Source organism: Saccopteryx bilineata, chromosome 6 (genome assembly GCF_036850765.1).
Source record: "Saccopteryx bilineata isolate mSacBil1 chromosome 6, mSacBil1_pri_phased_curated, whole genome shotgun sequence".
Lineage (NCBI taxonomy): Eukaryota > Metazoa > Chordata > Mammalia > Chiroptera > Emballonuridae > Saccopteryx > Saccopteryx bilineata.
Window position 1 is genome coordinate 201,517,147 of NC_089495.1, and position 27,668 is coordinate 201,544,814.

Sequence of the window (27,668 nt, forward strand, 5' to 3'; positions counted from 1 at the left end):
AACTCAACTCGTCAAAGTGTAAGGGGCAACCTAAGGATGGGATGTCAGGAAGGGGACTAACCCGAGGACGAGTTTACCTAGAAGTTCTGGATCATTGTGGGTTTGGGTTCACCTGGGTCTGACTGAGGCAAGATTCATCCGTGGGTCTGGGGTCTCTGGGGGCAGCAGCCAGGGAGGAAGTAGAGGTTCCCAGGATAGAGGCATAACTAGGAGGGGCTCGCCTAGGGCGGGGCTTCCAGAGGCAGGACTCGCCTGGGGGGCGGGGCTCCAGGGGGAGGGCCCGCGCGCTCACCTGCGGGGGTTACTCTGCTCACCCAGCGACTGCTGAGTGGCCCTCAGGTAGCTCTGGCGCCTCGCTGCGGTCTTGGGTGAGGGCTTGGGGCTGCCGCCAGACTCATCGCTGTCCTCGTCGCCCATGGCCTTGATGTAGCTGCCGCTGCGCATGCGTCGGCACGGGATGTGGCCCTCGGGTGTGGTGTCCGCCTCCCGTGGGGATAGCAGTGCAGTGCTCCACTCACCGCCACCGCCGGGCACCTGGGGATGGACGGAAAGGCCTCAGCGCACGCCCAGGGAGCCACCGGCCACTCAGCCTCGGCCTCAGGCTCATCACCTGGGTCAGGGCTCCCGGCCCTGAAGCTCTCTTGCTTCCCACCTCCGGAGTTCGGCTTTTGGTGCTGGGTGCTGCCATTGGAGCCACCCAGCAGCCGAGGGCTCAGGCTGGGAAGGAGAGCTGGACTCCGGAGTAGGCGCTGCTGCAGCTTCACTGTGGGTCTTCAGCAAGTCCCTGCCCATCTCCGACCTCAGATTTCTCCATGGATCCCAGACTGGGTGCCCCAGCCAGACGGCCCAAGGCTGTCTGATCACAAAGGCCTCCACTGCAGCGGCCTCTCGGAGCAGCCACTGTGCGCCCATCACCTCGCCGCCATCTCAGAGGATGGCTCATGATCCCACTGCACAGATGAGAACGGCAAGGCCTGAGGGAGGCCCCCAGACCTGACACCGAGAGCCTGGCCCTAGGATGGTGGAGAAGGACAGGTCAGAGGACCCTGGCACATCAGTATGGGGGCAGCCAGTCACAATTCCACATCACACAGGAGGATAAACTGAGGTACTGGAGAGCTGGCTTTCAGGAGTGGAGCAGCCACTCAGTAAGCTGGAAAAGAGGCTCAGTTTTCCATGTGAACCTCGGGGATCCCACCCAGGGAAGGGGGCTGTGATAAGGACAAGTGAAACCACATCTGTGAAGGCAGCCCTGGTACCCAGTGGTTACGGTGGCAGAAACCAACACAGAGGGGGCTTCCTTCATCCTTCCAGGGCCGGGCTCTGCCCGCTGCTCCAGGGCAGCGCCTGCAGCCTACAGCCCTGTTCGGCTAACACACACGGACATGCACATGCAGCGGACGGTCACCTCGCGATGAATGAGCATGCACAGCCCAGCCAGAGTACACAAGCCTCGTCACGTGTACACAGCTGAGAGCGAGCACGCTTTCCCACCCACACCCACCTCACCGAGGCTGCGCCCCAGCAGCCCCTACATCCCGTGTACACCCCCAACAAGTACACAACGTGAACACAGAGCATACTCACACGCCTCACACATACGCTAGCCACCACTGCACTGGGAACACATCTCAACATGTGCGTAGCTCGCCGTGTCCCGCCTCAACACCTACAGCGGGCACACCCTCACTAGCCGGTGCTTCACCGTGCATGGCCAGGTACACGCGTTTGCAGTGTTCACGATATACCCTGCCTTCAATAGGTGCACAAATGCACACTCCCCAATCCCCGTGGCTGCAGAGACACCACATTCCTCTTGGTGTCCACATGGCCACTGACCAATTCCCAGCTGAGGGAGGGTCCCTGTCTGGGAGGGTCCCCACCCGAGGAGCTCCCCTCAGCCTTCCCGAACCCCCTTCCCCAGCTGACTGCCCAGCCAGTCATGAGAGCCTGCACATTCTGACCCCCCAAACGACTTGCTAGTCCAGCCTCCCTACCTCTCTACCTGTCCCTTGGGAAAGTGGCCTTGTATATCTCTGCTCAAAGCCCGTTGCTACCTCAACACAAGCAGGCAGCGCCACCTCAGGGCCGGCAGGCCACCCGTTCCTGGTGTTTCGGAATCATTTCCGCCTGATCACACCAACCACACCACTATGAGAGGAAGCCAGGTCACAACACCTTCACTTATGTTTCTAAACTGGCAAGTGGACGGAGAGCCATACAAGCCTTATAAAATACTGCCGAGATGTCGTTTTCTCCCTACTGGAAAAAGAAATTGCTGTTTACCCCTTAGTCTCACTGTGAAATTTTACATAAAACAATGAGAACTCAGAGCTTTGTCAGACTTTGATGTTCATCTGGTTTGAAATGCATCTAACGTGTCCCTGATGGCTGGCCTAGCTTGCCCTGGCCTACTCCCCTGCCCCCACCCAGGGCAGGCCAGCTCACTGCCCACGCAAGTGGCCCCTTCCATCTTGACATGTACTAAAATCTGCTTCCTGTAACTCCCACCCACATCTGCTTGGGCTCTGCCCCCCTCCCTGCTCCTAAGACACCTGGGGGACGCTAGCAGCTGAGAGCTCTGAGCCTTATGCTCCTTCCCTTGAGTGTGGCCTTGGTGCATAATAAGCGCCTCAATAAACATTAGCATTTGAAAGAAAGAAGCTAGTAAACCCCAGAGTGGGTGAGGGCCTCTGCACTCCTACAGCCCTCCATGCTTGCTTACCTCCAGAACATTGTGTCACACTGACATGACTGTCTGACCATGTGTCTTTCTCTCCCAGTGTCCCAAGAATCGGGGCGACGTCGTATTTATTCCTAGCTCTGTTCATTTAAGTGTCCATCTGTTCACCTACCCCCCTCTCCTCCCCCATTCCTGAGCACTTCCTCTGTGCCAAACGCTGTCCTGGGCTTTGGGGACACAAAGCTGCCCCAGTTACGGTCCCTGTCCTCAGGGAGCCCCCAGTTTGGTGTGGTGGGAGTGGCAGGAGGGTGCAAGCTGAATGCCATGTGATTGGTCCTATCAGGGTAAATGGCACAGCTTCCTGATTTGTCTTCCAGATTAGTCTCTATTCATGGCTGGTCTCAGAAGGGCCCTAATCAATGTCCGCTGAGAGCATGACCCGTGGGAGGACTCCCCTTAGGGACAGGTACCCCAGTGACTCATTTCCTCTTCCTGAGGGATTGACTTTCCAAGTGACTCAGTGACACAGTTGGGCCTCACCCTGTGCCTTCCTCACACCCCTCACCCTGCCCTACCCTGGAAGGGACCCACCTGCAGGTAGTGGTAGGCTAGACCCTGGTGGCAGGATTTAGACTTTAGCAGGCTCTTATCCAAGGTGGCTGAGGTCTTCTGGCAGACCTCGTGGGCGTGGCTGAGAGTCAGAGTGGACCAGGAGCCCCTCTTGACATAGTTGGTGTCGGTGCCTACCCCGAGGCTGGGGCAGGAGGCCGGGGGCGCGGGCGCGGGGGGCGGGGCAGTCAGCTCAGCGGTATTGTTCTTGGCGGCTTTGAGCATGTGCCCGCTGATGGTGTTGTAGGCGTGCATGAAGTAACGCGGCTGGCTGCGCTCTGCCTGGCGGCCCAGCGTCATCAGTCCGGACGCTGGTCCGCTGCGGAAGGCACCCCCCTCGCCGTCCAAGTTGTCATCGGAGCTCCACCAGCCCGAGATGTTGGAGCGGCTGCGCCGTTTGGGCTCCCCGGCCTTGGCCCGCTCCTTGCTCTTGGCCCTCCGGCCCTTGCCGTCCTCCAAGCCGCCTTTCTTGCCGCCGTTGGCACCGATCTTGCCTGCCGCGCCCTCCAGTGAGGGTGCCTTGGTGAAGAAGAGCCTCTGGACGGAGTGGACCAGGTGGCGGATGCGACCGGGGCTCTCGCCGCGGGCCTTGGCCTCGCCGCGGGGGAACTGCAGGGTGCTGAAGCCATCGCGGTGGATGGGCAGCTGCTTCTCAAACTGGTCCAGGAGGTTGGCGGGCAGCCGGTTGATCTTGGTGGCCTGGGCATGGCTGGGGAAGGGGCTCTCCTCCGGCACCTCGAAGTGGGAGTTGTAGTGGATGCGCGGGAAGGTGCTGCTGGGCGGTGGCAGCTGGTTGTTGAGCGGGAAGAGGCCGTCCCCTGGCAGAGCGTTCTGTCCGGGGAAGCGAGCCTCGCGGGCGAAGGCCTCCGTGGGCGACAGCAGGTAGGGGTTGCGGTCAGGCCCTGCGAACAGGGGCTCGTGTGGTGGGTCCAGGCTGTCAGAGAGGTGGCGGGGGCGGCTGTCACCGAGGCCTTTCATGGTCCCAGCCCTTGGGGCAGGGGCCGTCACCCTAGTAGGGTGCCCGGGTCGCCTCTCCCGGGCAGTGGCTCTCCTGGGGAGAGAAGACAGAAAGGGGTCAGCTGGATTTGGAGGGGACAGGGTGCCGGGAAGGTCAGCCAGACCCCTACAGAGGTCAGGCTTGGGAGGATTTCTAAAGAGTCCTGGCCGGCCCTAAGTGTGGTACAAACGGAGGCCCACATACTGTGTGTATGAATAAAAGTTAGCAAACTGTTAAACAAAGTATCTTCTATTCTCCTACCTTGACAAATATATCTGCATGAGGTTCGAACTCAGACTTCTTGGTCTGCTCTGAATTCCACGGAGGAATGTGACGGAGGGAGCTGCCTGCCCTCCCTTTTCCTCCCGTCTCTGACTCTGCCCCTCTCCGTAAGGAGCCACACACGTGGGCTTCCCAAGTTCACTCTACCGGCCCCCAAAACAGCCACCCCTCAGGCCTGGGGAGGGTCCCACTGGCACAGGGAAGATCCCATGCTGGGCCTGGAAGTAAGGGTCCAGTGGCTGAGGCAGGACTGGGCCCCACACTTCTATTCCTCTACATAGCTGCTTTGCAACTGTCACCCCAAGCTCCCTGGTCCCAAACTCTCAAGGATCTGAGAATTAGTTCCTTGGATCCAGCCAATTTCATGACCAACAGTGCCCTAGGCCTTCCGGAGAAGGCTGCAGAGTTTCTATGTATTGACTCCTTCCCCTGTTCTAGGAGCCTGAAGCCCCACCCTCCTGGACACAGCACCGTAGGGACGGTGAGCAGCCCCCTCGGAAACATTTCTGCTTCCACCCGGAGGCTTGTCAGAGCCTTTATCCCCTGCCTTTATGCCCTGGGGCGGGGGGGGGGGAGTCTGCTGACTTACAGCATTATCTTCACTACACCCTATCCTCACATGAGGACAGCCACATGAGGTGGGGGACCATTAATTCTATTTTAGAGATGGGGAGAGGGAGCTGTAGTCAAGTGAAATAGGTAACTCAGACTTCAGCCAGCAGCAGCTCCCTCTGGGAAAACCTCTTCTTGGAAATAGTTTCAGGAAAATGCAAAACCACCCCCTAACCTCCTGCCCTTTGCTTGGCCTCCTGCATCCCCTGGGGACCCCAGTGACCCCTGGGCTCAGGGACCAGCCTCTCCGCACTCCTGCCGGAGAACTGTGTGTGCAAAAACACGCCCTTGTGCTGCTCAGGTAAGGCCGGCGACACTGAAAATAGAACTGTTTGCAAATATGGCTCTACTCACTGGGCAAGGGTCTGAGTCCTTCACAATGCCACAGTGGACCAGGCTGGCCACCAGGAGAGGACAGCGGCAAGCCCTGCCCCAGAAGGGCACACTATCCTCAGTCCTCCCCGCCCAGGGCACCTTCCTCCAGCCCTCCCAGGGGGAAGCTGCCTTCAGTCTGACATCAGAGGTCCTCCTGACGCCAGGAACCCAGGGCTGCTCTAGGAGGACTGTGCGAGCCTGAGCCCACGGCTGCCGCTCCCAGCCTCCGACTGTGTGTCTGCCACGCGGGGTGGGGGGTGGGGGGCAGGAGGAGGAAGTGAGGGAAGGTGGGGGAAGATGGGGGAAGGTGCTCAGGGAACTGTGAGGTTCTGGCCTGTGCTGTTCCCTGGGGGACAAACCCCACCCCGAGTCCTGGTGGTCTCAGCTGGTGAGACCCCTCGCCTGGCTTGTAGGGAAGGTGTTACACAGGTGCCTACTTGGAGGACTAGAGGAGAGTGGGGGCTGCCACCTTCAGGGCAGTGGTGGGATTCAAATAATTTAACAACTGGTTCTCTGCCCTCATGACCGTTTTAGGTATAAAAGAATGATACACCAAAAGGTAATTTATTATTTCATGCATGTAATACTTAAATAAAAACAATAAAAGAGGTACACAAAACTAGATTATGTTATAAGAAAAAGTTTTGAAATATTAATAAAAATATCAAATAATAAATAATGCCTAACAAAAAACAATAAAACTGTTATTTAAGATACTTCCATATTGCTTCTTGATTGGCGTCCTCACTTGCAATTTTTTCACCTACGGACGGAATGAACATGGCCACCGGCGCTTAGAACACACTGTTGCACAGATGAATGTTAAAAAAGAGTAAGGAATGTAAATGTGAGCTTTCCACATCAGGCGGCTGCCCAGGCGCCCGCCTTAGAGAGAACCTTGATTACAAGTGCCATTTTAACAACCGGTTTGCTGAACTCAACAAAAAATTAGGGATCGGTTCTGCCGAACTGGTGAGAGTGGCTGAATCCCACCACTGCCTCAGGGAGACCTGCACAGACCAACTAGATGCTTTGACAACCACAAGTGACCTCCCAACTTCTGTCCTTTCTGTGACTGGGCCCTCATTGTCAAGAGTCTCTTCCTCTGGCTCTGGGACCCTGCGTATCTATCCTCCTGTCCCACCTTAAATGCCGGTACGTCCCAGGGCTTTGGGTGGGCCCATAGTGTCCCCACATCATTGAAATGCTCCAATGTCACCCAGTAGGGGCTCAAGCCAGACACCTGGGCATCTCCCCGAGTTCTTCCCTCCCCTGACTTTCATGTCCTTCCCCTAGTAACAGCCCGCACTGTGCCTGGCAGATGATTCTACCGCAGTCTCAGGTCCTGTGATTTAGGTGGAGCCAGTCCTATCCCAGAACCCCAGGTATAGACATATAACTTAGGCCTGGCCAATTGGAGCCCTACATCCCTGAGTACTGATTGGCTCAGAGATGAAAACAGGATCCTTGCTAGCCAATGAGAATTGGCTCTGGGATTATGGCTGAACATTTGAGGAAGAGGTGCCTTCCTTTCTGTTAGAACTGCTGTGGTTGGTATATTGTCAGCCCGGAGTCCTTTGTTAAAATCTTGCCTGGCGTCTCAGATACAAGAATCAAGAGACAATCTGCTTAAGTCTGAAATGAGTTTCTGTGTCTTTCAACAAGAACTTGACTGATACAGGCCTCATGTCCGGTTGGTCATTACAGCAACAACTGTGGGTGGCCCACCCATATCTCCTGTGATCTCTTCACTGTGGTGCCCTGTAAGCTGTCACTATCTGCATTCCTGTAGGGGGCTGGAGGGGCTTCTTCTAGCAGCTGAGCCTCCTCTGCTCACAGGTGGCCATGGCCTGACCTGGCTGCGGCTCTCAACCAGGTGGGACAATTGAGGGGTGGGCTCTACACTGCCACCTGGAGCTGCCTGGTGGGACTGAACTCCAGCTGCCCTCAGTGGTCACTTGCTTGATAACGCTCCTTCTGTGGGCGGTCTCGCCTTCCCCGCCTTACTGCTCCCTCCCACACTGTGCTGCCCGTTCCCAGATGAAGTACTTGCACTTGAATCCTTGTCTTGGGCACGCTCCCGGGGAACCCCTCCTATGACAGTCGCTGAGTCACGGTGATTCTGCCCTTGGTTATACTTCCGGGGGTTGTCTCCTCTCTGTCCCCTCTGCCTCTGTCGCTCCCGCCCCTCCCCTGGACAGCTCGGGTCCCGGATGCTTTCTTTTCTCCAACACCTTGCTCGCATTTTTGAGCTGGAAACTTAATTCACTTATTGCCTGACTTCCTTACATCTAATAAATGTGTCATTGGGAAGGCGATATATTTCTTCGAGTACTCGTTTGGCCGCATCTCACAGATTTCATTTCCCCACACGTTTTTCCTCCCTTTAAAAAAGAATTGAGGTGAAATTCACACAACATAACATCAACCACTTTAAAGCATACAATTCAGTGACACTGTAGTACATTCACAGTGTTGCGTAACCACTACCTCCATCTAGTTCTAAAACGTTCTCTTACCCACTAAGCAGTCACTGCCTGTTCCCTCCTCCTTCCAGCCCCTGGCAACCACCAGTCTGCTTTCTGTTTCTATAGACGCACCTAGTTCCCATGGGTCTTGTTTTCATTGCCACTTTAACTATTTGTAAGTGTACAAGTTCAGTGAAATTAATTACATTCATAATGCATGCAGCTACCACCATTACTAATGTGCAAGGTGTGTCCATCAGCCCAAAGAGAAACTCTGTAACCATTAAGCAGTAACCCCTTATTCTCTCTGCTCCCCAAGTCCCTGGTAATTTCTAATCCACTTTGTGTTTCTATTACTTTGCCTATTCTAAATATTGCATAGGTGGGATCACACAACACTTGTTCTTTAGTGTCTGGCTTATTTCACTAAGCACCATGTGTTCAAGGTTCACCCACGCTGCAGCACGGATCAGAACTTCACCCCTTTTTATGGCTGAATAATATTCCATTGTTATGTATTGGCACATTTTGTCCATTCATCTACTGATGGGCATTTGGGTGTTCCCACCTTTTGGCTATTAGGAAGGAATAAGGCTAAAATAAACATTGGCATACAAGTATCTTTGTGAGTCCCTGCTTCTAATTCTTTTTTTTTCTTTTTAAAAAAGATTTTATTTATTCATTATAGAGAGGGGAGAGAGAGAGAGAGAGAGAGAGAGAGAGAGAGAGAGAAGGGGGGAGGAGCAGGAAGCATTAACTCCCATATGTGCCTTGACCAGGCAAGCCCAGGGTTTTGAACCGGCAACCTCAGCATTTCCAGGTTGATGCTTTATCCACTGTGCCACCACAGGTCAGGCAGCTGCTTCTAATTCTTTAGGGTATATACCAAGGTGTAGAATTGCTGAGTCATGTGATAATTTTGTGTTTAATATTTTGGCCCTGGCCGGTTGGCTCAGCAGTAGAGCACCTGTCCGGCATGTGGATGTCCTGGGTTCAATTCCCGGTCAGGGCACACAAGAGAAGTGACCATCTGCTTCTCCACCTCTCTTCCTCCCCCTTCTCTCTCTCTCTCTCTCTCTCTCTCTCCCACTCCCACAGCCATGGCTCAGTTGGTTCACATGAGATGGCCTCGGGTGACCTCCACCTCAGGCATTAAAAAAAATGGCTCGGTTGCTCGGAGCAATGCCCCAGATGGGCAGAGCATCACCCCCTGGTGGGCATGCTGGGTGGATCCCAGTTGGGGCACATGCAGGAGTCTGCCTCTCTGCCTCCTCTCCTCTTACTAAAAAATAAAAAAATTATTTTTGAGCTGCCAAACTGTTGTCCACAGTGGCTGCACTATTTTTATTTTAAGATTTATTTATTGATTATTTTACAGAAAGGAGAGAGGGAGGAACAGAGAGAGACAGAGACAGGAGAGAAGGAGGGGAGAGGAACAGGAAGCATCAACTCATAGTTGCTTCCCATATGTGCCTTGACCAGGCAAGCCTGGGGTTTCAAACCGGTGACCTCAGCGTTCCAGGTCAACACTTTATCCACTGCGCCACCACAGGCCAGGCAGATGCACTATTTTACATCCCACCGGCAATGTGTGGGGCTCCAATTTCTCCACATCCTCACCAACACTTGTTATTTTCTTTTCAAAATATACCCATCCTAGTAGGTGTGGCCTAGCACCTCACTGTGGTTTTGATTTGCACTTCCCTGCTGCTGATGATGTTGAGCATCTTCTGATGAGCTTACTGGTCACTTGTATACCTTCCTTGGAGAAATGTATATTAAGTCCTTTGCTCATTTTATTTATTTATTTATTTATTTATTTATTTATTTATTTATTTTTGTATTTTTCTGAAGCTGGAAACGGGGAGGCAGTCAGACAGACTCCCGCATGCACCCGACCGGGATCCACCCGGCACGCCCACCAGGGGGCGATGCTCTGCCCATCTGGGGCGTTGCTCTGTTGCAACCAGAGCCATTCTAGTGCCTGAGGCAGAGGCCATAGAGCCATCCTCAGGGCCCAGGCCAACTTTGCTCCAATGGAGCCTTGGCTGTGGGAGGGGAAGAGAAAGACAAAGAGGAAGGAGAGGGGGTGGAGAAGCAGATGGGCACTTCTCCTGTGTACCCTGGCCGGGAATCGAACCCGGGACTCCTGCATGTCAGGCCGATGCTGCACCACTGAGTCAACCGGCCAGGGCTCCTTTGCTCATTTTAATTGGGTGATTTGTCATTTCTGGTGTTGTTTTAGGAGTTCCTTATATATTCTAGATATTAAACCCTTATCAGATAAATGATTTGCAAGTACTTTCTCCTATTTGGTCCCTAACTGGTTTTTAATAGTTCATGTTTTTCAACATTTCCTGGACCGCCCACTCACCTTTTCCTTCCTCATCAGCACTGATGGCCTCCCTTCCCTCCAGCATCCCCTGGCCTGTCAGTTCCTCAAACATGAGTCCCTGTCCCCATAACCTCCCTGTGGCCAAAGGCTGGTTCTTCTCATCTGAGGGACAGAGGAACGGGCAAGGGCCTGGCGACGGGCAGGTAGGGGATGCCGCTGGTGGGTGCACAGGCCTCCGCCGCAGGGTGGAGGCACTCACACCTCCCGTCACCAAGAGCCTTGGCTGCTGACAGCGCAGAGCTGGGTACCCGCTAGACTTGCTCTCAGACAGAAGGAGATGCCTCACCGAGGTAACGCTCCTCCCTCGGGGGCAGCCTGCGTCCAGGAACTGGGGATGTGTGCAGGCACTAAAGCCTGGCGTGTCTCGCCCAATTCAGAACAACCCTCAGGGGCCACCCCAGCTCCAGAGCTCCCCGTGGGATGAGCTGAGGCCTTTGCTCTAACTGCATCTCCTTTCAACTCCTCCCTCTTCCCAAGCCTGCAACTCACCTGTCACAGGTGTTCCCAAGAGACTCCCCATGCAAACCTCCGAGTGTTTCCTGACCCTGAGGCAGGACTGAACTGGGTTCTACTTTTTTCCCTCCTTACTGATGTAATTACTCCTCCAAAGCCTCAGTTTCTTTGTCTATAACATGGGGGTGACGACTTTTCCTTTTCAAGGTTATAAGGATTAACTGTGATATCCTATAGGAAGCCACTGGCCCCTAGGTGCTCGATAAATAAATATCAGTCACACTGCCCTGCTCACCTCACAGTGCTTACTGGGGACAGGCCGAGGCTTCCAGTGTAGGGATACTGCATAGCTTAGTGGACAGTGCCCGTAGCTGGGCCTGGATTCAAATCCTGGCTCTGTTCTTTACTCTGCTCTTTACTGTGACTTTGGACTGGTCCTTCTCTTGGGGCCTTAGTGTCCGTCTCTAAGAAGTAGGAGGTTTGAGTGACAGTGGCCTGGGTATCCCATCACACTGATTCCCTGAGCTCTCTTGGTCAATGTTCCTAAAACCCTGGGCGTCAGCCCCTCAGCCACCAACACCCAGGGAGGGCAGGAACCTTACTTTGGGGAAGTCTTAAAATAGGCAGGACTGGGCCTCGCAGGAAAAGCAGCTGGCGGCCTCGGCTCCCTTTGTCTCTGAGCTATACTTAGGCCCATCCGGGTGCCCATAATTACCTCTCATTAATATAAGCCTCATTGCCCTCATGGAAACATGGAGAAGCGGTAGAGCTGCTGCCTCCCTGGGAGCTCGGCGTGCTCCATGGTTCCTCTGTGTCTGTGGCCACTCCCGCCATCTGCACAGAGTGGGGCCTTTCCGCCCTGGCCCAGCCCCTCCTGAAGCTGGAGTTGGCCTGTGAGCCTGGGAGAGCTAATTAGGGACAAGGCCAGGAACAGAACCCAGCATGGCTCCTCCTAAAGCAAATCTCACCTGATTGTGTCATTTTGCTAATCTAGAACCTTCTGCGGATCCTCTTTCCACCTCAGTCCAAACTCCTTGGTGTGGCAGTCAAGACCTGGCTGTTCTAACCCCAAACACCTTTGCAGACGTTACCAATCCCACTTGTTTTCTCCACCGCCCCTCCCTTTAACCAGCCTAGATGTCTTATGATTTCCTACTCATAACTTCTGTATTTGGTGCTACTAGAAAGGTTGCATTAACAGAGACAGAGAGTCTAAATGAAGGGAGGGGATAGTCCTGTTTAATGCTGAGCACTATTGTTAAGAGAAAGACAACTAGAGTGGGTGAGTTGAGTGATGAATGGCCGGAAATAATGTGGGTGGAATGGCCAAACATTCTGGGATGTTCACAGCAGTCCATGGGGGACTTAGCCACTGCCATACTGAAGGATTGAAATGTAGAAGGGAAGGGATGGGCTCTATGGGGCCCCTGTTGCTGTCTGGGGTGAGGGAAGGGGAGAGGTAGAGAGAGGCAGGCTGTGTGACACTGCGACTTCATCTCTGGGTACCCGTCCCATGTTTCCCCCACATTTCTTGCCACACCTGCTCCTTCTCTGCTGGCCTTGCTCCTCCGACCTCTAAACATGAGCGGAACTGGGTGCGCTGCTTCTCTCTACAGACTTTTCAGCTGACCTCATCCAAACTCGTGGCTAAAACATCACCTATATCTGACAACTCCTAAATTTACATCTTCCGCTCGCTCTTGCTCTCAAATACCTGACTCGTATCTCTAACTGCCTCCTTGACATCCTGCCCTGGATGTCTGACAGGTCCAAAATCAAATGCCTGATCTCCTACCCACCCTGACCTGTTCCTCCCATAGTCTGCCCACGTCAGCCCATGACAACGTCATCCTCCTGCATGCTCAGGTCAGAGACCTTGGCATCATTCTCGGCTCCTCCTTCTCTTACCTCTCCCACCCCATTCAACCACAAGTCCTTCAAAAACAACTTTACCTTGAACATATCCCAGAACCTCACCACATGCATAGCCCTACCAGGGCAGGGGGGCAGGTCCCCATCGCCTCCCACCCAGATGACAAGATTCCCACGGCTCTCAGACTGAAAGTCAATCTCCTTCCTCCTCTTCCCCCTTATTGCTTTCCAGACCTCATTTCCTGCCCCTGCTCTCTCGGGCTTCCGTTCTGTTCCTTGAACAGGGATCATTAACTCCCGTCCTGGGGCTTTTGCTCTTACCAGTACGTCTGCCTGATGCTCTGCGCCCACTCTCTCCCCCGCCCCCAAACATGCCAGCTGCTCCTGCACTTCGCACAGGGCCTGGAGCACAGGCCACCTCTGCTGGGAGACTGGCCACGGGGCCCCCTCACCGGCCAGCCCTCTCTGCAGTATCACCTGGACTTATGTCTGGTGGGGCCTGGCCCAGCAGGGATGGGGTCTTTGTCCCTGCTCTGTCACTAGCACCCAGCACAGGGCCTGGGCACACAGAGGCTCATAAGGCTTTCGCTAAATGAATGAGGCAGGTCTTGGGGACGTCTAGAAAGGATGCAGAAAATGAGGCGGTGACTGGGTGGTCAGTTTTCGGCTCACAGCTAATCACAGTGATTCTTTATTGAGCACGTACTTTATACTAGATGCTTCCCATATGTGAGCTCACTGAGTCCTCACTGCGGCTCTTCCTGGGGGGATGCTGAGTCCAGCGTGGTAGCCAACCACCAACCTGCACCTTGGGGACCCCCACCTCCTAGTACTCGGGTTCCTGCGAACAGCCCCCATCGGCAGCACAGGCAGGGTTGACTGTGTAACCAACAGGATATTGTGGAAATGACCCAGTGTGACTTCTGAGCTAGGTCAGAGCAGACCGTGCAGCCTCTGCCTTCTTTTCTTGGCTCACTGGCCCTGGGGACAGGAGCTGCCATGTTGTGAGGACACTCAAGCAGCCCAGAGGAGAGGATTGCATGGGGGAGAAACTGAGGCCACCTGCTGACAGCCAGCATTCACTTGCCATCCACAGGAGTGCCCACTGTGGAAGCAGAACCTCCAGCCCCAGTTAGGACCTGAGGTGGCTGCAGCCCTGGCTGATGACCTCATGGGAGACCCTGGGCCACCACCACCGAGGCCGCTCCTGGGTTCCTGCCTCTCAGAAACTGGGGGAGATAACACACGTTTATTGTTTTAAGGTGCTGCCAAGGTTTAACATACCGTGTTTCCCCAGGTATAAGACGCACCCTTTTTGGAAAAATTTGGGGTCTATAAACTGGGTGTATCTTACACAGTGGGTTGTGGCATTTCAAATGCCATAGATGGAACTGAGGACGAGGCAATATATGAAGACAGTGATTTGTCATCAGACTCAGATGAGAACAAGCTCATGGATGGGACTTTTGACAGTGATGAGGAGTTGTATGAATTTTATGATGAATAAAACTTGAGGACAATAACTTTATGTAATACATTTTTCCCCCAAATCTCGTGCCCCCAAATTCAGGTGCGTCGATACACGAGTAATATGATGATTTTTACACTCTGCAGGAATAGGTAGCTAACACACCCATGTTAGAGGACAGAAAGCAGTCCAGACAGCTAATGTCACCTGCTCTAGGCCCCCGAGCCAGTAGTGGGTCAAGTCTGGTGTGAATCAGTCTGACTCCTATGCCCACATTCCACAGCCTATCCCGCCAGGCGGAGGTTCCGGGGTCTTTTTCGTCTATGACAGCTCTGTTTATCCTGATGGATTCAAGGTCCAAATCGTTTCCACCCTAAGTCTGTGTCCATAGCAACTGTTTGACAAGCGTGACATTCAATCAACTGGCTGTTTGGTCAACAAGATAGCAGGCAATGGCTTGAGCAGAAAGCCTGGATTGGGCTGCTTGGGATGTGTGGCCGGCACTGTCCCCACCTCAGGACCCCTCCTCCGCTTGGAGCTCAATTCCTGGGATGCCTGTCCTGACAGTGAACTCTAAACACTGGGCCCAGGATGTGGGATCTGCAGCCCCTCTGAGGTGGCAACTGCAGACTTGGGGCTGAGCGACTCAGTGGAGACAAGGCTGCTGTTTACCAGGACTCTCTCAGACCATGGCGAATTTAAACCTGCCCGCCTGCCACTGAGGCTCAGAGGTCACACCTCCCCCTCCCCCAGCCCTGCTCAGCATCCGTCTTTGTGTTGCAGACACAAAAAGCACAGACGAAAACACAGACCTAGAACCTCAGAACACGGGGACTGCAGAGGCATCCTTCAAAAACCCCGAAGAGAATCAATCTCTTCACCCAGGTCCCTTAAAGCCCTTCAAGGCCTTCCCTGTCCTCAGGCAAAATGCCAGCCTCCTCATTATTTCTCCAGCAACCCAGCGCTTTCCTGCCACAGGGCCTTTACACATGCTGTTCCCTCTACCTGAACGTTCTTCCTTTCAGCTCTTCACATATGCAGTTGCTTCTGTCTATTCCAGTCTCTACTCACACACCCACCTCCCCACCTATCCACCTCCGGCCCTCACCTGGGGGCTGCAACCTGACACTCCAGGCCTGGCTGTCTTGCTCCAGCCACTCCCCGGGCTCCAGGGAGGATGGGTACAGCCCTGCCCCTGTAGGCAGTGCAGTACGGCGACTAAGAATGTCTGGAATCAGCTTCCTCATGTTTGAATCCGGGTGCTGTGTGACCCTGAGCCAGCTACTGGACCTGCCCAAGTCCAGTGTCCTCACAGGGTTGTTGGGAGAGATAAACAAGTGAATACACATGGCTCGGCCCGGCATCGGCACCTGTGGCTGTCCTCACCAATGGGACCCACCCTCAGGCAGACGGCCCCTGTTCAGCCACTCAGAAATTCAGATGAGGAAATGGGGTTTGGTCTGGGTGACAGAGTACATTGGTGGCAGCTGAGATTTGAACCCAGGGCTCTGGACTTTTAGGCCAGTGCTCTCTGGAGGTCTTAAACCAACAAAAGATGCGTGTGTTACGGGCTGTGGGCACTTTCTGAGTGGTCCTCACCTCTCCTCATGTCCCCAGAACCCAACTGTCTAGGCCTGCTCTAGACATTTAATTAGCCCGAGATAGAATTAAGTGAAAATAAACATTCAGTTTCTCAGGTGAGGCGCACTAGCCACATTTCCAGGGCTCGATGGCTGCAGCTGGACAGTGGCCACCAGAGGCAACACATATCGCTCCCATCAGCACAGACAGCCCTGTGGGACAGAACTGCCCTAGAAACTGGATCGCTGCGCATGGTTGTTGCCCACAAAGCTCACATGGGACTGAAGGGGGATAGTGGCGGGTCTCCGCGCCCTGCAGTCGCCATGGAAACCTCTGTGAAGCCTATGAGCGGTGGAATGTTGCTCAGCCCTGAACCTGTCGTCCTTGGCCAACCCTCTCTTGCTACACTGTGCTGAGTGGGCTCAGACCGGGCCGGGACTTGCCCAAGGTCACGGAGCAGATGGAGGCGGCCAGGGGCTCGGTCTCCTGACTCTGCACTCGCTGCGCCCCAGCACCCCGCTGTGCAGACCGACAGTCAACAGTGGGCACGCTTGGGAGAGGTGCTGGCCTGCAGAAACGGTGCTGTGCTGGCGAACGAACAAGAGCCAAAAATCCGCCCTGGAGGGATGGCGGGGGACAGCTGGCCGCAGCTGTCAAGCCCAGGGGACGGCTCCCTGGTCAGCAATGGGACAACTAGAGTGCTGGGAAGGAGGCAGGGGTAGGGTGCCTCTCCCTGTCCCCTTCCAGCAGGGTCTGGAGGGATCTCAGTAACCCCCAGGACTTGGACCCTACGTCCTGGCTGACTCCACATGTGGCCTCAGGCAAGTCACCTCCCCCATCTGTTTTCTCACTTGGAAAATGGAGATGATTATCCCAACCCAGTGGGGCCCTTGCGAGGGGCGGGTGGGCGAGCTGGATGGGAGAGCGTGTGCTCACCCGTGGCGCTAGCTAGAGGCGGGAGATAACAGGTGTTGGGACCCCTGTGACCTGGGACAGAATTCAGCTCCACCTCCTCCCAGCGCTGTGACCCTCTGCAGGTCAGCCGGCCTCTCTGAGCCTCGGTTTTCTCACCTGGGAAGTACGGACAAGATATGTCACTTGCCGTACACAGAGAGGGAATGTCGTTCAGCCCCAAGGAAACAAAGCGCTGGGACCGCGTGGACGAACCCCGCAGACACTGCCCTAGGCAGAGGCCGCCGCCACGAGAGCTCACACATTGCGGGGCTCCATTGACACGAGACGCCCAGAACGATTCAGTTCGTAGAGACAGAGAGCAGGTCAGGGGTTGCCAGGGGCTGGCAGGAAGAGGGAGTGAGGAGCGATTTCTCTAATGGGTACAAGATCTCTCTGCGAGGGGTGATGAAAGGGTTCTAGGAATAGTGGGATGCTTATGTATTCAATGCCACTGAATGATAAGACACTCTTAAGGGTTAAGGTGGCACATTTCGTGTGTCTCCTACCACAATTTAAAAATTAGGGGTTTTCACTTGTAGGGTGATTGTGAACTTCAGCGGGTGTGTCTGGTAGGTGCTCCATAAAGAGGAGCTGTGGTTGTTACAGGGACCCCAAAAGGCTTTCCAGACCTTTCCAAAGCTCATTTACCAAGCGCTTCCTACTTGATATGAATTGTTTCATCGAGTCCTCAGATCAGCCCTGTAAAGGGCATCCCATCCTTAGGCCCCTTGAACAGAGGACGGACGAAGGCACCCTGCCTCCAGCCACCGCCCCGAGCATACAGGCAACAGTGTCCCGTCTGCCACCACCTCGTGAGAACCCCGAGCTTGGGCTGTGCTCAGGGGACACAATCTCTGCCTGCCTGCTCGCCACGACCTTCCCGGGAGAGGAATATTACAGGAAGGTCGTCCAGGGGACACACTGTCCTGCTCTCCGGCCTCAGAGCTCTGACTGTGGGGCAGGCAGGCCCCCGAGGTCACCTGCCTCAGCCTGTTTCATTCTGGCTCCGCAGAGGGATCATCCTGGAAGGGGGTGTTGGCAAACGACAGAACAAAATGGTCAGGATGCAGCAGTTGCCAGCACATTTAATTCAATTCCTCCAACGTTAACGGGGCCTGCTCTGTGACTCAGACAGTTCCAGCCCTTAAAGAACAGGCAGCCAAGAGCAGGAGGGAGAAATAGACACGGCAATTAGACAACGCACAAAAATAAATTCCAGGAAGCGTCGAAGCCGGGGTGTGTGGCCCAGTGAAAGGAGGGGTTACTACTTACTGGGGAAGGCTCCGTGGAGGAGGTGGCATTTCAGCCAACTGTCTGAGAACAAGGAAGATTCCAACAGATGAAGGTGCGGGGAAGGGCACTTCATAAAGGGAAAAGCACACACAAATCGTGGTCAGAGGTGAGAGGTCGAGGCAGTAAGTTGTCTCTGTAGTGAGGTGAAAGCTTTGACGGAGGTGGGGAACAGATGTCCAGGGTCAGATCAGGGAGGTGACACCCTAGGGAAGTTTATTTAAACTATAGGCTATCCACCATCAAAATAGAGCAGGGCCTCAGAGACCAGCAATTCTACTTCTAGGAATTCCCTAGCAGCCTTGTCTCATGCACCTGGGTAACGGGGCTGCACAGGGTTCTTCTTGAAGCACTGTATTAGCAAAAGCCTGCGAACAACCCAAACGTCCATGAGGAGACTGGATAAGCAAATTATTATGGAGTCCTATGCAGCTGTAACAAAGAGTAAGGCGGCTCTCAGTCCTGACACAGCAATTAGAAAAGCCCTCCAAAATACACTGCTAAGTGAGAACAGCGAGGGGCGGAACAGGGTGACGGGGTCTGCCTCAGTTTGGGTTCTCTCTGAAGCAGACCCCGGCCCAGGGCTTGAGTCTCTCTGGGAGGTGACTCCGGCAAGCACAGCGAGGAAACAAGGACAGGCAGCGAAACACGCATGCCCGAGCCGGGGCGACTGAGCTCAGTCCGGGGAGGGGGAACTCCGCGCCAAGCTGGCGGAGGGCGGCCCTGGGGGCACTAACTCTCCCGTGCTGCCGCCCACCCCGCGGAGGCTGAAACACAGCCCTGAGCTGGAGAGCCGGAGGTGTTTCCAGAGGCAGCGGTGGGCATGAATAACACGACGGAATGACACTGATAATCTAAAAAGGGGGCAAAAGATCATTACCATATTCACTTATCTGTGGAAGGGTCTTCCCATAACTGGAAACAGGATTGATGGAAGAAAGGGAAGGAGGGGGACTTTTACTACGTTTCTTTAGAATAAAAAAGGCTTTTATTTTAGAAGAATTTTAGATTATTCCAGGTTGCAAAGATAGCGCAGAGCTCCCATATAACCTTCACCCAGTTTTCCCTAACGTTCACACTTTACATAACAATGGGACATTTGTCAGAATGGAGAAATGAACATCCACACATTACTATCAACTAAACGCCAAACCGTGTTCGGAGAGCACCAAACTCATGAATGTCTTTTTTCGGTTTCAGGATCCCATCCAGGGTCCCTACCATAGGGCATTTAGTCTCTAGGTTCATGCAAATGTATTCTCTATTTCCAAAATGTATTAACAAACAAAATAACCTGCAGGCTCCTGGGAGTCATCAAAGGCTTCTGAGCAGGCACAACCTGACCTGAGCCCCAGCCCTGGCTCCCTGCATCGGTCCCCACTCCCCAAAACACAAGATAAGGACGAAACCTGCGGAAGATGCCCTCAAAGCCCCCCACCTCACCATATCACGCGTCAAAGGCTGCCTCCTGCAAACACCTGTGACTCTGCCTATGGGGCCAAGTTCAGACCATGCACGGATCAGTCAGGAGATACCACTCCTTAGACCCATCTACCTCAAAGAGCCTACCTAGTACACAGCAGGTGCTTAATAAAAGCCTGGTGCATGAATAAACGGATAAGGAAACTGAGGCTCAGAGGTGAGGGGACATGTCTGGTTAATAGCAGAGCTGATGTCCCCAGAGGTAGCCCTTATCCCATGATGGACAGGAACTGGTGGATAAAGCTCCAGCCTCCTTACCCCCTAGAGTGCCAGTAGCCCTGAGCTGTGCTTTCTGCTCCGCCTCTCAGGGTCCCCAGACATCCACAGGCGTTTCTGCCTGGATAACCTTTACTGGCCTGACCTGTGGTGGCGCAGTGGATTGAGCGTCGACCTGGAACACTGAGGTCGCCAGTTCAAAACCCTGGGCTTGCCCAGTCAAGGCACATATGGGAGCTGATGCTTCCTGCTCCTCCCCCTTCTCTTTCTCTCTCTCTGTCTCTCTTCTCTAAAATGAATAAGTTAAAACAAAAACAAAAAAACCTTTACAACTCCCTTTTCTCCCCTTCCCCACTCTCCTGTCAGGGTTCCTGAGATCAGTCCCCCCAAATCTCCCTGCAATCCTGTCTCGGGGTCTCTGGGAAAACCCCGACTGAGATAAAAGCCAAGTCCTGTGGCCCGATTCCCAGGCTGTCTGTGCCCAGATTCCTGCCTCCCCGCTCAGCAGCCTCGGCCGGGAAGCCACACAGAGAGGCCCCACAGGGCTCCCGGGACACGGATGTCTCTGAGCCCGTGCCTCTGCATGCGCCATTTCCTCTGCCTGGAATGTCCTCCCTCTCTCTTACTGCACATGGGCCCAGCTGGAATGCCATCTCCTCTGTACTTCTCCGACCCTCAGGGGGCACACTGTACTACAGTCACCCCCTCCTGCACATCTGGAGCCTTTTCTTCCACACTCTGTGAGCTCAGGAGGGCAAGACACTCCTGAGACCGATCTACCTCACAGAGCCTACCTAGTACACAGCAGGGGCTTAATAAAAGCCTGGTGCATGAATAAACGGATGAGGAAACCGAGGCTCAGAGGTGAGGGGACATGTCTGGTTAATAGCAGAGCTGGAGTTTGGACCTGGGTTGATCACACTCCTGAAGTCTTTCTGCTGTTCCCCACCCCCAACTCTGGCAAGTGGGAGCGGAGCCCACCGACTAGTCCTGGGCCTCAGTTTCCCCATCTGCACAATGTGGACTGGCTGGAACAGGAAATCTTAAGGTCTCTTCCAGCTCACACAATCTGTGATGCCAGACACGGCCAGCTGGCGGCCCTAGGTGACTGGGACTCAGCCCTGTTCCCTCCGCTCTGAGGGGCAGGGAAGGGGGCGTCAGGCACAGTCCTCGGTAATTACAAAGTGTTGTTCAAGGTCAAGAACCATCCGTGGTGCCTGACCAGGCTGTGGCGCAGTGGATAGAGCGTCGGACTGGGATGCAGAGGACCCAGGTTCGAGACCCCGAGGTCGCCAGCTTGAGCGCGGGCTCATTTGGTTTGAGCAAAAAGCCCACCAGCTTGAATCCAAGGTAGCTGGCCCCAGCAAGGGGTTACTCGGTCTGCTCAAGGCCCGCGGTCAAGGCACATATGAGAAAGCAATCAATGAACAACTAAGGTGTTGCAACACGCAATGAAAAACTAATGATTGATGCTTCACATCTCTCTCCGTTCCTGTCTGTCTGTCCCTGTCTATCCCTCTCTCTGACTCACTCTCTGTCTCTGTAAAACAAACAAACAAACAAACAAACAAAAAGAACCATCCGTGGTATCCAAACACCCTGCTTGGAGCCACACGCCCCCTGCAGGTGCTCCATCACCCCTTCCCAGCCCCTAGAGCCGAGCAGGGTGCCTGTGTCTTGCAGAGCAGAGGTGACTCATCTGATGTGATTTCAGAGATGAACATTTCTCTTCCACCGAACCCCTTGCCAAAATGAGGGCCTAAGCAGGTGGAACAAGGGGTGGAGCTCACCTTCACAGGGGCCCCCCTCCAGAGAGCCACCTTCACGGTTAGGACCAGAGGCCCCAGCCTCTTCACGGGTACAATAGTGTGCTTTGGGCATTGTCTCAGCACCTCCGGGGAAGCATCTTGGGCCTCATGGCTTGTTCTTCCCTTGGGCCCTCTGTCAGCGAGTAGCCTGGCACACTTTCATGGTAACCCTCCACAGAGGGCCTGGCTCAGTGTCCTTTTAGGTCTGGGTGTCCCAATACGGCTATGTCAACTTTGGGGTACTTTCACTCCATCCTCTCCTCTCTGCCAATTTTAACAGGTCACCCAGATATTGTAGGGTGGTGGTATCCAACACCCTTCCTCCCACATCCAATGCAGGACTGGGCCCTCGTTAGCTCTGGTCCAATCAGTCTCCAGCCCCTTGAAGCCTCCCTGGTCCACCCACCATTATTGATTGATTTTTTTTTTTTTTTTTTTTGAGAGAGAGGAGTGAGAGAGAGAGACAGAGAGAGAGAGAGAAGGGGGAGGAGCAGGAAGCATCAACTCCCATATGTGCCTTGACCAGGCAAGCCCAAGGTTTCGAACCGGCGACCTCAGTGTTCCAGGTCGACGCTTTATCCCACTGCGCCACGACAGGTCAGGCCAACCACCCACCATTATTAATAAAATAGCACATGCCCGGGATATGTTCAGAAAAGAGCAGGTCTCCTTCCCACCTAGCCCCCTTTCCCCAATACAATTTCTTGTGTGGCCTTCCAGAAACGACCCAGGCCTCCCTCCCACGCGTATACAGCACGCACAGTGACTAACACTTGCACAGCCTCACAACGTGTCAGGTTCTGTTCCGAGCACTTTGAGCAGCATCCTAACTCATTGGAACACCCCCCGTGGGGTAGCTAACTACTATCAGCACCTCCATCTTACAGATGACAGGTGACTTGCCCAAGGTCACCAAGACTGTAAAGCTGGGATTTGAACCCAGCCTGCCTAAGCCCAGAGTCCCCACTTTTAGCCATTCTACGTTTCCCCAGACTCCAATCGGGTCCTCCTTTACCAAGGACCCCTCCCTGGCTGCCCTGCTCCTCTTGGCAGTCAAGGCCCTTTGCAGACCTGCCCCACCACTTCTGTGACAGCGTCACCTCACGGCATCCGCTTTTCCCAGGACACACTCCCGCCAGGCCACTGTGTGTGCTGTCTCCTCCGCCTTGAGAGCTCTTCTCCTCCACTGGGTCTGGAACAAGGTGCAGCTTGCTCCTCCTCCAGAGGGCGCCCTGACCTGCTCACCAGCGGCCCCCTTGCCTGCAGCCTGGATAGAGGGCTAGCTCCCCCTCCAGGGGTTCCCGCACCTCACAGCGGCTGCGCAAGCATCTTGCACACTGTACGGGACTGGGGGCTCCCCACAAGCTGAAATGGCAGCTTACTAATTTTTGTGTCTCATCCACCCATCCATCCATCCTATCAACAAATATCAATGAACATCTCCCATGAGCTGGGCTGATGCTCACCAGTGGAGCCATCTTGTGCAGCAGACCGACATCACACACGGAAGCCACCTATGGAATTTCTGGTGTGGTCTTCCAGAAGCGGCTCACGCCTCCCTCTCACGTGTATGCACTTACAATAGCTAACACTGTGTGTGAGACTCTGCTCCCAGCACCTTAAGCGCAGATATGAACTCACCTGCCCAGCCCCACCCCGTCTGACCCCCTCACTCCACGCCGCCCGCTCTCCCCACATCTCTCCAGAGCAGCTTCCAGAAAGCGCTCTCCGTAAGGGGAGACAGAGGAAGTAGAGTCCAACCTGTGTGGGTTTTTCTGGAGCGAAGGGATGTGCCTGGTTGCCATCTACCTGCAATGGCGACACCCCTTCGCCACAGCAGAGGTGGCCTGGCCCCCGGAGACGGCATCCTCAGGGCAGGGGAAACACCCTACACCCTATCTCAGTGCCCCTTGGTGACTCTGGGGTGCCCACAGGCCTCCACTATGCCCTCTGGCATGCCCTGCTCCTGGGTTGCACCCCTTGCGGCTGACCTGACCCTGTGTTCACCCTACCTCCGGTCTGAGGGACCACGTTTCTTCACCTCCACTGCACAGAGGGGGAAACTGAGGTTTGGAGGGGACACCTGAACTGGAGTGTACAGTTAAGGATTCAAATTCAATCTGCAATAGCCGGCCTCCAAGTGGCCCCCAGCGAGTCTCGTCTCCTGCTGATACCCTTGGATATCAGTCCTCTCCCAGGCTGACGAGGGCTGACCTGCCAATGGCATGTTGTGGAAACAACAGTATGTGACTCCCAGAACCAGGTTTAAAAAGACATTGTAGTTTCCATCTTGCTCTCTTGGATCCCTTGCTCTGGGGGGAGCCAGGCATTATGTTATAAACACACTCACCCTATGGTGAGAGGTCCACGTGGCAAGGGAGTGAGGGCTCCTATCAACAGTCCTGTAAGTGAGCTTGGCAGCGAATCCTCCAGTCCCAGCCAGGCTTCTTATGCAGCAATAGATAACCAATACACATCTCCTCTGGAAACATGTGGGCTTTTCCTTACATACTTCCACAGATGGGCAGCTCACTACCTCACAAAGCCATTTCCACCAGCTCAGACAATCTATCTCCCTGGGGCTTCTTCCTGGGCCCTAGCTTTGCCCTCTGGGATTACAGAAAACACAGGCTCCTTCTGCCCTGGGCTGCCATGCAGAGATCGCATCTCGTCTGGCTTCCTCCTCTGCCAGCTGCAGAGCATATTCAGCCCCTCTTTCTGCCTTCCTTTTTCAGAGGATAAGATTCCAGCTTTCTCCCCACCTGTGCTCTCTCTTCAAGCCATTGTCTAGATCAGGGGTCCCCAAACTTTTTACACAGGGGGCCAGTTCACTGTCCCTCAGACCATTGGAGGGCCGGACTATATAAAAACTATGAACAAATCCCTATGCACACTGCACATATCTTATTTTAAAGTAAAAAAACAAAACGGGAACAAATATAACATTTAAAATAAAGAACAAGTAAATTTAAATCAACAAACTGACCAGTATTTCCATGGGAACTATGCTCCTCTCACTGACCACCAATGAAAGAGGTGCCCCTTCCGGAAGTGCGGTGGGGGCCGGATAAATGGCCTCAGGGGGCCGCATGTGGCCCGCGGGCCGTAGTTTGGGGATCCCTGGTCTAGATGATCATGGATCTAAGTGGCCAAAAGGAAGTAATGCCAGCTACAGAATCTGGCAAACCCAGGTTTGAAACCCTGTTCCTCCATCCGTGTGACCTTGAATAAGTTGCTTCCCCTCTCTGAGCCACTGAAAGATACGGAGAGTGACACAGGATCACTGGTGGGAGTAAATGAGTTAATTCAATGGAGATGACAGCATGATCAAAGGAACTGTTTCATTCACTGGCCACATAGGATCCACCAGACACCTGCACCCACCTAACAGTCTTGCAGGAAAGAAAACAGAGCCCAGAGAGGCAACATGACATGCCCAGCTGGAAAGTGGTGGAGCTGAGACTGGAACCCCAGGTCAAGAGAAATTCTATCGGGGCAGTTCCTTGGTGTGTGCCTGATCCCATCAGCAGAGCTGCGGCAGGGAACTTGGACCCAAATGCACAGGGAACCTGGAGCCAAATGCACAGACTTGGTGCCCCTCCCACCAGAGTGATGCCCATCTTCCCAGCCCGGGCTCACTGGTGGCTGTGAATGGTTTCACAATTCATCTGTTGAACAGAGATGCAGCATGAACTTGGCCGCCTGCTCAGGGGCCCTGTCACTGTCCCCAGCTTTCTTTCACCCCACTCTCCGCCTCACTCACTCAGCTCCAGCCACGCTGGTTTTCCTGATCCTCAGCTTCACTCAGCACGTTCCCACCTCAGCCCCTTTGCACCTGCTGAGCCCTCTGTCTGGCATGCTTTCCCCGATTCAGATCTTGGCACAAGTGTCCCCTCTCCTGGAAGGTCTCCCCTGACCCTTCAAGTCTATAGTAGGTGCTGCCTTTTGTTTCCCCCCAAGATAGCAACCTGACTGTGTCCTTTGCAAATCTCATCTCTGCCCAATACAGTCTTTGTGTACATGTTTATTTCTGTCCCTTCCTCTGCAAGGGTGGGGACTGGACTGCTTTGTTCACGGCAGTGTCCCCAAACCAACCACAACGTTGGCCACAGCAGCTACTAAGTGACTGTTTGTTCGATGAATGAACAGGAGTTTCGGGCATGCCCAGCACCTTGCTCCGCGCTGTGGGTGGGGAGAGAAGTAGGACGGGGGTGTTGGTAACCCACGTGCAAGTGAGGCCAGGCAATCCTCAGGAAAGGGAAGACACTCGCCCGAGCTCACACGAGGCCTAAAGCAGCTGCACGAGGGCTGTTGTTCCGCTCAGAACCCTTCCTCATGCAGGACTGTGCGCGCCCGCTGGGGAGACAGCTGGAATGCTGCTTGATATGCTGCCTGGGACTGCTTGGAACGAAATAAAATATTTATCTGTGGCTGGAGGTTTGCAGAGGACATCTGAGATGGATTGCGTTTTCATGTGCCTATGAAATCTAATTGGATTCATTGTGAGATATTTGGTTTCTCGGAACAGACGCATCATTTTCCCAGGGAGCAGAAGCCCCTGCCACCGGGGGACTGGGCGGGACTGGGCGGGGCTGGGGTGGCCTAAGGCTGTCTGATTGGCTGGGCCTAGTTTGGGTCTCTGGTGGCTCCGAGGGTGGTGGCAGGAGATCTGTCTCCTCTCAGTGGGGTGGCCTGAGTTCCTCTGGGGTTCCTGGCCAGAGATGGCCACAGCTCTTCCAGCGAAGGAAGGGAAGAACTAAAGGCACATTGCACCCCCAACCCCCCATAGCCAGTGCCCTATGACACACGCCGGCCTGGCCTCCAAACCATGTCTCAACTCTGCTTTCTCACCCCGGGGGCCACAGTCAGCCCCTCCTCTCACCCTCACTGCCTGCCCCCGACACCCCGCTGGCATCCTGCCTCCATGGCCCTCTCCCCACCCCAAAGGGAGACAAATCTCCGTTAAGTATAAGCTTCAAGTTCTGCCTCCCACTTGCCACATGAGGAAAGGTAAACTTTGCCTGGCCTGCGGTGGCGCAGTGGATAAAGCATCGACCTGGAACGCTGAGGTCACTGGTTCGAAACCCTGGGCTTGCCTGGTCAAGGCACAGATGGGAGTTGATGCTTCCTGCTCCCCCCTTCTCTCTCTCTCTCTCTCTCTCTCTCTCTCTCTCCTCTCTAAAATGAATAAATAAAAGTTAAAAAAAAAAAAAAAGAAAGAAAGAAAGGCAAACCTCTTCCCTCCCTGGATCTGTTTTCCCCTCTGAAGGGGAGGGGTGGCACAACGGCAGTGATTCTGAATCCCATTCAAAGGCGTCAGACCCCAAATCCCATTTTTATAGCAAATATTTGGTAATGACCCCCTTTATTACTCTGAGGTGAAATTCTTAGATAATGTTACCTACCTACCCACATAATTTTTAAAAAACACAATGCCCTAACTGAAACATAAAAGAGAAGTGAAAGGAATGTAATTTATAATATCGTGTATTATAAAGCGTAAGTGCTGGGACCCAACTCCACTAGAAGGCATGCTGGCACCTACACGCAGGACCGGTGACAGCAAATGCAGACAGAGAAAGATGTGCTGTTGAATCAGCTACTCAAATACCACAAGTACCACCAGCTGGGGGGTGTGTGTGTGTGCACGCTTGTGGCTTTTCTAAAATGGTGACCAACTCCTAGTAAAATTCTGAACAAGTGAAATATGTCCTTTCCTTGGTATACATCAGGGGTCGGGAACCTTTTTTGGCTGAGAGAGCCATGAACGCCACATATTTTAAAATGTAATTCCGTGAGAGTCATACAACGACCCGTGTACATTATACATTATCCAATAAAAATTTGGTGTTGTCCCGGAGGACAGCTGTGATTGGCTCCAGCCACCCACAACCATGAACATGAGCGGTAGGAAATGAATGGATTGTAATACATGAGAATGTTTTATATTTTTAACGTTATTATTTTTTAATTAAAGATTTGTCTGCGAGCCAGATACAGCCATCAAAAGAGCCACATCTGGCTAGTGAGCCATAGGTTCTGACCCCTGGTCTACATGAAAGTTACCTTCCTACGTATATTAAGTCTGCTCATTCGTGTACATGAAATATAGTAAGCGGAAGG

General features: G+C 53.9%; 1 protein-coding gene across 1 annotated transcript in view; it reads right to left on the bottom strand.

The window, feature by feature from the left end:
* Positions 1-27,668, bottom strand: part of DLGAP4 (DLG associated protein 4) — a 175,099-nt gene that overhangs the window by 65,320 nt on the left and 82,111 nt on the right. Inside the window, exons 3-4 of the mRNA XM_066237976.1 lie at positions 3,275-4,343; positions 293-534 (exon numbers count right to left, since the gene is read on the bottom strand). Coding sequence (XP_066094073.1) covers positions 293-534; positions 3,275-4,270 — 1,238 coding nt within the window. The 5' untranslated portion in view covers positions 4,271-4,343. The remainder of the gene's footprint in view (positions 1-292; positions 535-3,274; positions 4,344-27,668) is intronic.